This window comes from Gouania willdenowi, chromosome 15 (genome assembly GCF_900634775.1).
Source record: "Gouania willdenowi chromosome 15, fGouWil2.1, whole genome shotgun sequence".
Classification (NCBI taxonomy): Eukaryota; Metazoa; Chordata; class Actinopteri; order Blenniiformes; family Gobiesocidae; genus Gouania; species Gouania willdenowi.
Genome location: NC_041058.1, coordinates 77386 through 91778, shown reverse-complemented (window position 1 = coordinate 91778; position 14393 = coordinate 77386). Strand labels below are relative to the sequence as shown.

General features: G+C 43.1%; 1 protein-coding gene across 1 annotated transcript in view; it reads right to left on the bottom strand.

The window, feature by feature from the left end:
* Nucleotides 1-151: 151 nt before the first annotated feature.
* Nucleotides 152-14393, bottom strand: part of LOC114477044 (glutamate dehydrogenase, mitochondrial-like) — a 15244-nt gene continuing 1002 nt past the window's right edge. The window contains 14 exon segments of the mRNA XM_028469115.1: nt 152-698; nt 764-826; nt 3267-3358; nt 3428-3551; nt 3692-3772; nt 3848-3952; nt 3954-3986; nt 5222-5359; nt 5427-5606; nt 6712-6806; nt 6941-7004; nt 11914-11940; nt 11942-11970; nt 12061-12141. Coding sequence (XP_028324916.1) covers nt 579-698; nt 764-826; nt 3267-3358; nt 3428-3551; nt 3692-3772; nt 3848-3952; nt 3954-3986; nt 5222-5359; nt 5427-5606; nt 6712-6806; nt 6941-7004; nt 11914-11940; nt 11942-11970; nt 12061-12141 — 1232 coding nt within the window. The 3' untranslated portion in view covers nt 152-578.

The window sequence follows — 14393 nt, the reverse complement described above, 5'->3', positions numbered from 1 at the left end:
GAGGGTCCTCGCTCTATGGGACCTTTATTTTGGAGGGTCTTCGCTCTATGGGACCTTTATTTTGGAGGGTCCCCACTCTCTGGGACCTTTATTTTGGAGGGTCAGGACCTGAAAAGGTTGAGAACCACTGAGTTAAGAGATCTCACACACAGATTGTTCAGAGTTTATTGTAAAAAAGTATCAAACCCTGAGAAGAAGTACTGAGCGTAGCCACCAGGAGGCGCTGTATAGTAAAGCTGAAGCTGATTGGTTACATTTAAGGCACTTTGTGTCTTTAAAATGTGCAAAGAGCAGCAAAATGATTATGATTTTATGTCCTGAGACAGTTTGATATTAAATGTTTGTAAAAGTATAAAATAAATTGGTTTAAAGGTGTCCACACACTTCTGTCCACTTCTCATACATGGTAAACACACGGTAACCACGGTAACAGGTCAACTAGGTAAACAAGGTCAGAGGTGAGGTAGGCAGACCTCACCTGAATAGGTCAGAGATGATGATGGTGTGTGTGTGTGTGTGTAACATATAGAAAGCTTTAATAGAGCATCTGTTGATGATGATGATGATGATGATGAAGATCAGGTGAGGATGAGTCCAGCCTCATTATAAACCTTGAACACTTTCTCTATAGCGTTAGCGTACGCCGCCGTCCTCAGGTCCAAACCCAGGTTGTATTTGTTCGCTGTGCGCATGATTTGCTGCAGAAAAAGGTCAGAGGTCATTGAGTGACCTGTGTGTGTGTGTGTGTGTGTGTGTGTGTTACCCTGGCTGAGCGCTCCATGGTGTATGCCAGGCCTGAGTGGACAATGTCTTTCTCAGAGGCTCCCTGAACACAAACAAACATGTCAACAACATCAACAACATACCAGAGGTGTGTTCCATAAAGGAGGTTTAACAAACTCTGAGTCTATCCATAAACTCTAGGTCAACATACCCTCCATGGTAAACTCTGTGTATCTGATTCATTACAGCTGGTATGAAGTGGATCAATCAACCTATTTAAACCTTGGGTTAATGACGTGCACACGTGCCAAAAAAAGCTATCATTGATTGAGCAGTGATAACATGAGCTACCATGACAACCACCCAGAATAGAGTGATTTATTCACCGTGATGGTGAAATAATCAGGTGTTTATAGAGGAATATGAACCTGTTCTAAAGGTGTTCACACTGAACGTCACTTCAGAGATGATAGTTACTTAAATCACCTGTGATTAGTCACTTTTTGGTCGCTTCATCACTTCATTGACGTAACGACCAGGAAATTATATGAATAATACTATATGTGTCTGTGGAGGCGGGGCATCATCGCTGGGAGGGCTGGGTTAGGGTTAATTATACAAAAAATGCACAAAAAGAAAATAGAACGAAACAAAAATACACATAATGACTCCAAAAAAACATACATTACAGAAAAATACACCAAGCAAAAAAAAAATACATATAAATGAGTAAAAAACAACAAACACATTTATTATGTTCATGTTTTATAGAATTAAACCAGATAAATCACACACACAAATAAAGCCTTTATAACACTAGAGTACAGTATGTACGTATCTATGTACATACAACCTTCACACACATACTCATTTAGACATAATTGACAACTCTACTTAAGCTCCTCCCACTATATGAATACATACTTCCAACGGGCACTGTACTAGTGTTATAAAAAAAAACTACCGTTTGATTTAAAAAAAAAAAAAAAACCTTGCGCAGCATAACATTAGTAATGATGTGAGCACGTCTGTGGTGTGTGATGTCACTAATGTGTGTCAGAAAAGACTGTCAAGGTTCTTTAAAGTGTTCTTTGAGAAGTGTGTTCAGGTGGGCGGAGCCAGGTAGAAACTCAGGGTTTCTTATACTAAACCTGCCAGTGACCAGGTTTAGTTCATAGAGAACGTACCATGGTAACATCAGAAATGTTTTTAATGGCCATGTACAGTTTTAAGGACAGTACAAGGAATTTGTCTTTGTAGTTGGTGCACAAAACAAAAAAGAAGCTGTTTTTTGTGTCTGGAGGTTCTGGTCCTGATGGACCTAAACCTCCTTCCAGAAGGAGAGATTGAAACAGTTTGTGACCGGGGTGGGAGGAGTCAGCCACAATCTTTCCTGCACGCCTCAGAATCCTGGAGGGGTTCAGGTCCTGGAGGGGTTCAGGTCCTGGAGGGGAACAGGTCCTGGAGGGAACAGGTCCTGGAGGGGTTCAGGTCCTGGAAGGAGGGCAGATTGTAGCCGATGACCTTCTCTGCAGAGTGGATGATACGCTGCAGTCTGGCCTTGTCCTTGGCTGTAGCTGCAGGTACCAGATGGTGATGGAGGAGCAGAGGATGGACTGGATGATGGAGCTGTAGAAGTTCACCATCATCTTTGTTGGAACACTAACATACTCAGAGAAGAACATACCTCGCCTTCAGGAATGGAATACTCAGTTACACATTTAAGGCTCCACATTTACATTATTTCTTAAAATGATCCAAGATCAATATATGAATGTTACTGAAATACAACTCTGTGACTACATTACATTAAAAATCAATATAAATGACGTCAGGCGGCCGTCGCTGTATTTATAGCCACTGTAGTGGGAGGGCTGTACACTTCCTCTACTTACTGGGCCAATGAAAGTGGAATACTCCTTAAACACACCTTACAATGATCTTTATAATGTGAGTGAACTCATCCTTTATAAACTCTATAAGTTGATCATTTAAACCATAAGTACAGGTAGAGCTGTCTATGATAAGTGCTGTAAACGTACGACTGTAGAAGAAGTGATCAGCCCTCCCAGCGATGATGCCCCGCCTCCACAGACACATATAATATTATTCATATAATTTCCCGGTCGTTACGTCAATGAAGTGATGAAGTGACCAAAAAGTGACTAATCACGGGTGATTTAAGCAACTATCGTCTCTGAAGTGACGTTCAGTGTGAACAGGTTCATATTCCTCTATAAACACCTGATTATTTCACCATCACGGTGAATAAATCACTCTATTCTGGGTGGTTGTCATGGTAGCTCATGTTATCACTGCTCAATCAATGATAGCTTTTTATGGCACGTGTTTAGGTTTAAATAGGTTTATTGATCCACTTCATACCAGCTGTAATGAATCAGATACACAGAGTTTACCATGGAGGGTATGTTGACCTAGAGTTTATGGATAGACTCAGAGTTTGTTAAACCTCCTTTATGGAACACCCCTCTGGACATAAACAACAACAACAACAGAGTGACAGTAACCAATGGGAAACTCACAGCGATTCGAGCCTGAAACTCTGACGTAGGAACAACAGGAATGGATCCTCCATGTTTACCAAACTTACTCTCTAAGCTCTCCTGAACAGACACTAGGAGTAAAGTACACACAATTACACACACACTCACGCTGACACACACACACACACACACACACTCACTGAGCAGGTGGTAGTTTGAATCCCTCTCATATTTGAAGGTCAGACGTCCGTAGCTCACATGGTTCAGATTCTTCAACCATTCAAAGTAGGACACGGTCACGCCCCCAGCATTTAGGAACAAGTCCTGATACACACACACACACACACACACACACACACACACACACACACACACACACACACACACACACACTGCGTAAATAAAGACAGCAAGTTTGTGTGTGTGTGTGTGTGTGTGTGTGTGTGTGTGTGTGAAGCACTGACTGGGAAAACCATGATGTTTCTCTCTAAGAAGATCCGATCTGCTGCAGGAGTGGTCGGCCCATTGGCTCCTTCAGCAATGATCTGAAGAGAGACACACACTGCTCATTGATTGGCTGAGAGGGGTCAGGTGACACACACTGCTTACTGATTGGTTACCTTGGCCTTGATACGGTGAGCGTTGCTCTTAGTGAGCTGTTTCTCTCCTGCAGCAGGAATCAGGATATCACACTCAGCCTCCAGGATGTCCCCCTCATAGGGGGGCGGAGCCAGGGAAGCCCACAATGGTCCCGTTAGCCTGCACCGTTAGCAACAATAGAGGTTAGCCTGCACCGCTAGCAACAATAGAGGTTAGCCTGCACGTTAGAAATGATAGAGGTTAGCCTGCACCGTTAGCAACAATAGAGGTTAGCCTGCACGTTAGCAACGATAGAGGTTAGCCTGCACGTTAGCAACGATAGAGGTTAGCCTGGACTGTTAGCAACAATAGAGGTTAGCCTGGACTGTTAGCAAGAATAGAGGTTAGCCTGGACTGTTAGCAACAATAGAGGTTAGCCTGCACCGTTAGCAACAATAGAGGTTAGCCTGCACCGTTAGCAACAATAGAGGTTAGCCTGCACCGTTAGCAACAATAGAGGTTAGCCTGCACCGTTAGCAACAATAGAGGTTAGCCTGCACGTTAGCAACGATAGAGGTTAGCCTGCACGTTAGCAACGATAGAGGTTAGCCTGCACTGTTAGCAACGATAGAGGTTAGCCTGGACTGTTAGCAACAATAGAGGTTAGCCTGGACTGTTAGCAACAATAGAGGTTAGCCGGTACGTTAGCAACAATAGAGGTTAGCCTGTACGTTAGCAACAATAGAGGTTAGCCTGTACGTTAGCAACAATAGAGGTTAGCCTGTACGTTAGCAACAATAGAGGTTAGCCTGCACCGCTAGCAACAATAGAGGTTAGCCTGCACGTTAGAAATGATAGAGGTTAGCCTGCACTGGTAGCAACAATAGAGGTTAGCCTGGACTGTTAGCAAGAATAGAGGTTAGCCTGGACTGTTAGCAACAATAGAGGTTAGCCTGCACGTTAGCAACAATAGAGGTTAGGCCTGCAACCGGTAGCAACAATAGAGGTAGCCTGCACCGTTAGCAACAATAGAGGTTAGCCTGCCCCGTTAGCAACAATAGAGGTTAGCCTGCACCGTTAGCAACAATAGAGGTTAGCCTGCACGTTAGCAACGATAGAGGTTAGCCTGCACGTTAGCAACAATAGAGGTTAGCCTGCACTGTTAGCAACGATAGAGGTTAGCCTGGACTGTTAGCAACAATAGAGGTTAGCCTGGACTGTTAGCAACAATAGAGGTTAGCCTGTACGTTAGCAACAATAGAGGTTAGCCTGTACGTTAGCAACAATAGAGGTTAGCCTGTACGTTAGCAACAATAGAGGTTAGCCTGTACGTTAGCAACAATAGAGGTTAGCCTGTACGTTAGCAACAATAGAGAGACACCCATCAGTCCACATGAGACAAAACCAGAACACACCAGTTTGTAGTTCTCCAGTTCTTTGGGGTCGATGCCGTTCGGGTTCCAGATGTTTCCGTCCAGTTCTCCAACACCAACACATTTGGCTCCAAAACGATGAAGATAGCGCATCGTGTGAAGGCCAACGTTACCAAAACCCTGTAGACACAGCACAGGGTACACACCTAATAGACCTAATAGGGTGTGTGTGTTACTGTGTGTGTACCTGTACGATGAAGGTCTTCTCATGGAATCCTGGAATCATTCCCACTTTGCTCATGTATGAAGCCTCGTTGATGAAGTTCTCTATCCCGTGGAACACGCCTCGACCTGTGGCTGAGATTCGCCCATGGATCCCTCCCTGACTGATGGGTTTACCCGTCACACAGGCATTAGCATTGATGTCCTACACACACACACACACACACACACACACACACACACACAACTTTAGATTATTTTATACATCAAAAAACAAAATAATAATATTAACATTGATGTGTTGAGGTTAAATGAGCAGTGGTTGATGGTTATCATGAGGCTTCTGCAGAGCTAATGCTAACGAGCTAATGCTAACGAGCTAACACTACATGGTGGTGGACGATGGACACAGTGAACCACAGCTTTAAAATATCTCTGTCTGTGATAAAGACAAATTGTTTTACACACTGGACCCAAAGGTGGTTCCATCCATTTCTCCTCCATCATGTTTAGTTGTCTGCTAGGGGCGTGGCCATGATGTCACACACAATAACGTCTTTATTATTAAAAGAGCTTTAAAAACACATCCATAGAGGGGGAAAGCTACTAATCTAGATGACCTGCTATCACGCTAACTTCCAGGATTTAATCAGTGTGTGTTGGACTACAAAGCTAGCTGGAGCTTAATCACTATGGCAACTAATGCTGAACGGCTAACCTGGTCGTAACCAGGTCTTTCTCTGGCTTAGATGTTAGTGAGACCTAAAGCTCCGCCTCCTGACCAATCAGATCTCTCATAAAATGATCTTCCCATTGATAGATAATGATAAATTAATTAATTTATTTACTGATGACATCATGTAGGAAAGATATAGATTTATATCTGATAGACTGATCTACAGTCAGCTGATGAAGCCTGCGTCTACGTATGCACACACACGTACACACACATGTACACACACGTACACACACATGTACACACACATGTACACACACACACACATGTACACACACACGTACACACACATGTACACACACACACATACACACACACATACACACACGTACACACACACGTACACACACACGTACACACGCACACACGTACACACACATGTACACACACACATGTACACACACATGTACACACACATGTACACACACATGTACACACACACACACATGTACACACACACGTACACACGCACACACGTACACACACATGTACACACACACACGTACACACACGTACACACACACATGTACACACACACGTACACACACACATATGTACACACACACACACTCACATTGTATCCCATTGTAGTGGCAAAAGTGTCTGCAATCCATGACATTTCTCTCTCTCCAGTGCTCATATCTGGAGCAGGAACATCAATCCCAGGACCTACACACACACACACACACACGCACACACACACACACACACACACACACACACACACACACACACACACACTAATGCAGCTGTAGATGTGTGTGAACGTATGAACATGTGAATAAATGAATCAATGAAGTCACCAATGAAGCCTTTCTTGGCGAGTTCAATGGTCAGTCTGCGAGTGATCTTCTCCAACTCCCCATCCTGACACACACACACACACAGTAACACACAACACACACACACACACACACACACACACACAGTAACACACACACACACACAGTAACACACACACACACACACAACACACACACACACACACACACACACACACACACACACACACACACACACACACACACACACAGACACACACACCACACACACACACACAGTGAGAGGTCAGAGGTCAGCACAGCTACACGTGTCAGAGAGAGAGAGAGAGAGATAAGGGCAATCAAATATTTACTGACCAACAAACACAGAAAACAGGTCAGTGTGTTAATGTGTGTGTGTTACTGTGTGTGTGTGTTAATGTGTGTGTGTGTTACTGTGTGTGTGTTAATGTGTGTGTGTGTTACTGTGTGTGTGTGTGTGTGTGTGTGTGTTACTGTGTGTGTGTTACTGTGTGTGTGTGTGTGTGTGTGTGTGTGTGTTACTGTGTGTGTGTGTGTGTTACTGTGTGTGTGTGTGTGTGTGTGTGTGTGTTACTGTGTGTGTGTGTGTGTGTGTGTGTGTGTTACTGTGTGTGTGTGTGTGTTACTGTGTGTGTGTGTGTGTTACTGTGTGTGTGTGTGTGTGTTACTGTGTGTGTGTGTTACTGTGTGTGTGTGTTACTGTGTGTGTGTGTGTTACTGTGTGTGTGTGTTACTGTGTGTGTGTGTGTTACTGTGTGTGTGTGTTACTGTGTGTGTGTGTTACTGTGTGTGTGTTACTGTGTGTGTGTGTTACTATGTGTGTGTGTTACTGTGTGTGTGTGTGTGTGTTAATGTGTGTGTGTGTTAATGTGTGTGTGTGTTACTGTGTGTGTGTGTTAATGTGTGTGTGTGTGTTACTGTGTGTGTGTGTTAATGTGTGAGTGTGTTAATGTGTGTGTGTGTTAATGTGTGTGTGTGTTACTGTGTGTGTGTGTTACTGTGTGTGTGTGTTAATGTGTGTGTGTTACTGTGTGTGTGTGTTACTGTGTGTGTGTGTGTTAATGTGTGTGTGTGTTAATGTGTGTGTGTGTTAATGTGTGTGTGTGTGTGTGTGTTACTGTGTGTGTGTGTGTTACTGTGTGTGTGTGTGTGTTACTGTGTGTGTGTGTTACTGTGTGTGTGTGTTACTGTGTGTGTGTTACTGTGTGTGTGTGTTACTGTGTGTGTGTGTTACTGTGTGTGTGTGTGTGTGTGTGTGTTACTGTGTGTGTGTGTGTGTGTGTGTTACTGTGTGTGTGTGTGTGTGTGTTACTGTGTGTGTGTTACTGTGTGTGTGTTACTGTGTGTGTGTTACTGCGTGTGTGTTACTGTGAGTGTGTGTTACTGTGTGTGTGTGTGTTACTGTGTGTGTGTGTTACTGTGTGTGTTACTGTGTCTGTGTGTGTGTGTGTGTGTGTTACTGTGTGTGTGTTACTGTGTGTGTGTGTTACTGTGTGTGTGTTACTGTGTGTGTGTTACTGTGTGTGTGTTACTGTGTGTGTGTGTTACTGTGTGTGTGTGTTACTGTGTGTGTGTGTGTGTTACTGTGTGTGTGTTACTGTGTGTGTGTGTTACTGTGTGTGTGTGTTACTGTGTGTGTGTGTGTGTTACTGTGTGTGTGTTACTGTGTGTGTGTGTTACTGTGTAACTGTGTGTGTGTGTTAATGTGTGTGTGTTACTGTGTGTGTTACTGTGTGTGTGTGTTACTTGGGTGTGTGTGTGTTACTTGTGTGTGTGTTACTTGTTTGTGTGTGTTACTTGTGTGTTACTTGGGTGTGTGTGTGTTACTTGGGTGTGTGTGTGTTACTTGTGTGTGTGTGTGTGTGTGTGTTACTTGGGTGTGTGTGTCACTTGTGTGTGTGTGTTACTGTGTGTGTGTAACTGTGTGTGTGTGTTACTGTGTGTGTGTTACTGTGGTGTGTTTAACTGTGTGTGTGTGTTACTGTGTGTGTTGTGTGGTGTACTGTGTGTGTGTGTGTGTTACTGTGTGTGTGTGTAACTGTGTGTGTGTGTTACTGTGTGTGTGTGTTATACTGTTGTGTGTGTTTACTGTGTGTGTGTGTTACTGTGTGTGTGTGTAACTGTGTGTGGTGTTAATGTGTGTGTGTGTTACTGTGTGTGTGTGTGTGTGCGGTGTTACTGTGTGTGTGTAACTGTGTGTGTGTGTGTGTACTGTGTGTGTGTGTACTGTGTGTGTGTGTTTACTTGTGTGGGGTTTGGGTACTGTGTGTGTGTTACTGTGTGTGTGTGTTACTGGTGTTTTTGTTTTCCTGTGTGTGTGTACTGTGTGTCTAATGTGTGTGTGTGTTACTGTGTGTGTGTGTTAACTGTGTGTGTGTATTGTGTGTGTGTGTAACTGTGTGTGTTGTTACTGTGTGTGGTTACTGTGTGTGTGTAACTGTGTGTGTGTGCTACTGTGTGTGTGTGTTACTGTGTGTGTGTTTCTGTGTGTGTGTGTTACTGTGTGTGTGTAACTGTGTGTGTGTTACTGTGTGTGTGTTACTGTGTGTGTTACTGTGTGTGTGTGTTACTGTGTGTGTGTGTGTTACTGTGTGTGTGTGTAACTGTGTGTGTGTGTTAATGTGTGTGTGTGTTACTGTGTGTGTGTGTGTTACTGTGTGTGTGTGTTACTGTGTGTGTGTGTTACTGTGTGTGTGTGTGTTACTGTGTGTGTGTGTAACTGTGTGTGTGTGTTACTGTGTGTGTGTGTTACGTGTGTGTGTGTTACTGTGTGTGTGTTACTGTGTGTGTGTGTGTTACTGTGTGTGTGTAACTGTGTGTGTGTGTTACTGTGTGTGTGTTACTGTGTGTGTGTGTGTGTGTGTGTGTGTTACTGTGTGTGTGTGTTACTGTGTGTGTGTTACTGTGTGTGTGTAACTGTGTGTGTGTGTGCTACTGTGTGTGTGTGTTACTGTGTGTGTGTGTGTGTAACTGTGTGTGCGTGTTACTGTGTGTGTGTAACTGTGTGTGTGTTACTGTGTGTGTGTTACTGGTGTGTGTGTTACTGTGTGTGTGTAACTGTGTGTGTGTGTGTGTGTAACTGTGTGTGTGTGTTACTGTGTGTGTGTAACTGTGTGTGTGTGTTACTGTGTGTGTGTTACTGTGTGTGTGTTACTGTGTGTGTGTCACTTGTGTGTGTCACTTGTGTGTGTGTGTTTATATACATGTGTGTGTGTGTGTGTGTGTGTTACTTGTGTGTGTGTGTTACTGTGTGTGTGTGTTTAATGTGGTGTGTACTGTGTGTATGTGTAGTGTGTGTGTACTGTGTGTGTGTGTTACTGTGTGTGTGTTAACTGTGTGTGTGTGTTACTGTGTTTGTGTGTAACTGTGTGTGTGTTACTGTGTGTGTGTTACTGTGGTGTGTTGTACGTGGTGTGTGTTAATGGTGTGTGTTACTGTGTGTGTTGTGTACTGTGTGTGTGTGTACTGTGTGTGTGTTATGTGTGTGTGTTACTGTGTGTGTTACTGTGTGTGTGTTACGGTTACTGTGTTTAACTGTTACTGTATGTGTTACTGTGTGTGTAACTGTGTGTGTGTATGTGTGTGTGTTACTGTGTGTGTGTGTTACTGTTGTGTGTTACTGGTGTGTGTGTTACTGTGTGGTGTGTTATGTGTGTGTTTTACTGTGTGTGTGTGTGTTACTGTGTGTTTTTGTGTTACTGTGTGTGTGTGTGTGTTACTGTGTGTGGTGTTTTTTTATGTTGTGTTAATGTGTGTGTGTGTACTGGTGTGTGTGTGTTACTGTGTGTGTGTAACTGTGTGTGTGTGTTACTGTGTGTGTGTGTGTTACTGTGTGTGTGTGTGTGTGTTACTGAGTGTGTGTTACTGTGTGTGTGTGTTACTGTGTGTGTGTTACTGTGTGTGTGGTGTGTGTGTGTGTGTGTGTGTGTGTGTGTGTGTACTGTGTGTGTGTGTGTGTGTGTGTGTGTGTGTGTAACTGTGTGTGTGTGTGTGTGTAACTGTGTGTGTGTGTGTGTGTGTGTGTGTGTAACTGTGTGTGTGTGTGTGTGTGACTGTGTGTGTGTGTTGTGTGTGTGTGTGTTACTGTGTGTGTGTGTGTGTGTAACTGTGTGTGTGTGTGTGTGTGTGTGTGTGTTACTGTGTGTGTTACTGTGTGTGTGTTACTGTGTGTGTGTGTGTAACTGTGTGTGTGTGTGTGTGTGTGTGTGTGTGTGTGTAACTGTGTGTGTGTGTGTGTAACTGTGTGTGTGTGTGTGTGAGTGTGTGTGTGTGTGTGTGTGTGTGTTACTGTGTGACTAACTGGTTTAAATCCTACCTTTCAGGTCGTACTCAGTACATGAACTAAAATCACTCCCATCCCAGTACCTACACACACACTACACACACTACACACACTACACGACAAACACCTGTAGTGTGTGTAGTGTGTGTAGTAAATAAACCTATGGAAACAGAGTTGTTCATAACAATCCCAATATTACTGCAGCTCTAACATAAACCTCAAATAAATGAAAAAAGGTTATTTTTAATCAACTGGTGTTGTGTCGTCTCTCTACAGTGTGTGAGTATTAGTTATTAGTGGAGGACGTATATACATACACTACTGTCAAAACTTTTATTACACCCCTCATTTTTACACTTATTTATTGTATTCCAAGTCCAATGAATATCTTGAATGGTCTAAAGGTAAGAAATGAAAAGTCACAGGTTAAAAAAAACCTCTAAGGCCACGCCTCCTACCTGTCCACACCTGTTCCTCCTTCAGCTCCTCCTCCTGTACCCTCTGACCCCCGTCTGTTTACCCTCTCACTGTTATTGTCCTTATTCTCAATTATACAGTATACGTTATTCAAATCTATACACGTTCTTTCTGCTTCTTTTTCTTTGTTTTTAACTTGTTTTATCTCTAAATGTCCTAAAATAAATTGTATTATACACTATTAGTGTGTGTCCACCTGAGGGGGCGGGCTTACCGAGTACAGTTTGGGGTTGATCTTCACCTCCAGCTTTGGCCCCACCAAAGGGAACGTCTGAAATAGATCTGATCAGTTACCATGGAAACAGAAATGGACAGCAGATGGACAGTGTGTGGTGTGTGTGTGTGTGTGTGGTTGACTTACCCACTACAGCACATTTATATGTCATCAATGAGGCGAGAGCTTTGACTTCATCCAGACACACATCAGTGCTGTACCTGATACCTACACACGCGCGCGCGCGCGCACACACACCACACACACACACACACACCACACACACACACACACACACACACACACACACACACACACACACACACACACACACACACACACACCACACACACACACACACACACACACACACACACACACACACACACACAGTTATTGGACAGACCAGTGGGCGGAGCCACAGACATAGTTAGTTACCCAGTCTGTAAACACACTGTTGACCATTGAACCCTGGACCTGATCCACATCTGTGTCACCAACAGTTCAAAAACAGAACCTCTATAAAACCACTGCTATAGAACCACTGCTATAGAACCACTGCTCTAGAACCACTGCTCTAGAACCACTGCTATAGAACCACTGCTCTAGAACCACTACTATAGAACCACTGCTCTAGAACCACTACTACAGAAACCACTGCTATAGAACCACTGCTATAGAACCACTGCTATAGAACCACTACTATAGAACCACTGCTCTAGAACCACTACTATAGAACCACTACTATAGAACCAACTACTATAGAACCACTACTAACCCGCGTACTATAGAACCACTGCTCTAGAACCACTGCTCTAGAACCACTACTATAGAACCACTGCTATAGAACCACTGCTATAGAACCACTGCTATAGAACCACTACTATAGAACCACTACTATAGAACCACTGCTCTAGAACCACTGCTCTAGAACCACTACTATAAAACCACTACTATAAAACCACTGCTATAGAACCACTGTTATAGAACCCGTACTATAGAACCACTGCTATAGAACCACTGCTATAGAACCACTACTATAGAACCACTGCTATAGAACCACTGCTATAGAACCACTACTATAGAACCACTACTATAGAACCACTGCTATACAACCACTACTATAGAACCACTACTAACCCGTACTATAGAACCACTGCTATAGAACCACTGCTATAGAACCACTGCTATAGAACCACTACTATAGAACCACTGCTATAGAACCACTACTATAGAACCACTGCTATAGAACCACTGCTATAGAACCACTACTATAGAACCACTACTATAGAACCACTGCTATAGAACCACTACTATAGAACCACTACTATAGAACCACTGCTATAGAACCACTACTATAGAACCACTACTATAGAACCACTGCTATAGAACCACTGCTATACAACCACTACTATAGAACCACTGCTATAGAACCACTGCTATACAACCACTACTATAGAACCACTACTATAGAACCACTACTATAGAACCACTACTAACCCGTACTATAGAACCACTGCTATAGAACCACTACTATAGAACCACTACTATAGAACCACTGCTATACAACCACTACTATAGAACCACTACTATACAACCACTACTATAGAACCACTACTATAGAACCACTACTATAGAACCACTACTATAGAACCACTGCTATACAACCACTACTATAGAACCACTGCTATAGAACACTGCTATACAACCACTACTATAGAACCACTACTATAGAACCACTACTATAGAACCACTGCTATACAACCACTACTATAGAACCACTACTAACCCGTACTATAGAACCACTGCTATAGAACCACTGCTATAGAACCACTGCTAATAGAACAACTACTAATAGAACCACTGCTATAGAACCACTACTATCTACTATAAAACCACTACTATAGAACCACTGACTATACAACCACTACTATAGAACCAATGCTATAGAACCACTAGCTATAGAACCACTACTATAGAACCACTGCTATAGAACCACTACTATAGAAACACTGCTATAGAACCACTACTATAGAACCACTGCTATAGAACCACTACTATAGAACCACTGCTATAAACCCCTACTATAGAACCACTGCTATAGAACCACTGCTATAGAACCACTGCTATAGAACCACTGCTATAGAACCACTGCTATAGAACCACTGCTATAGAACCACTACTATAGAACCACTGCTATAGAACCACTACTAACCCGTACTATAGAACCACTGCTATAGAACCACTGCTAACCCATACTATAGAACCACTGCTATAGAACCACTACTATAGACAACCACTGCTATAGAACCACTGCTATAGAACCACTACTATAGAACCACTGCTATAGAACCACTACTATAGACCACTGCTATAGAACACGCTATAGAACCACTACTATAGAAACCACTGCTATAGAACCACTACTATAGAACCACTACTGCTATAGAACCCCTGCTATAGACCACTGCTATAGAACC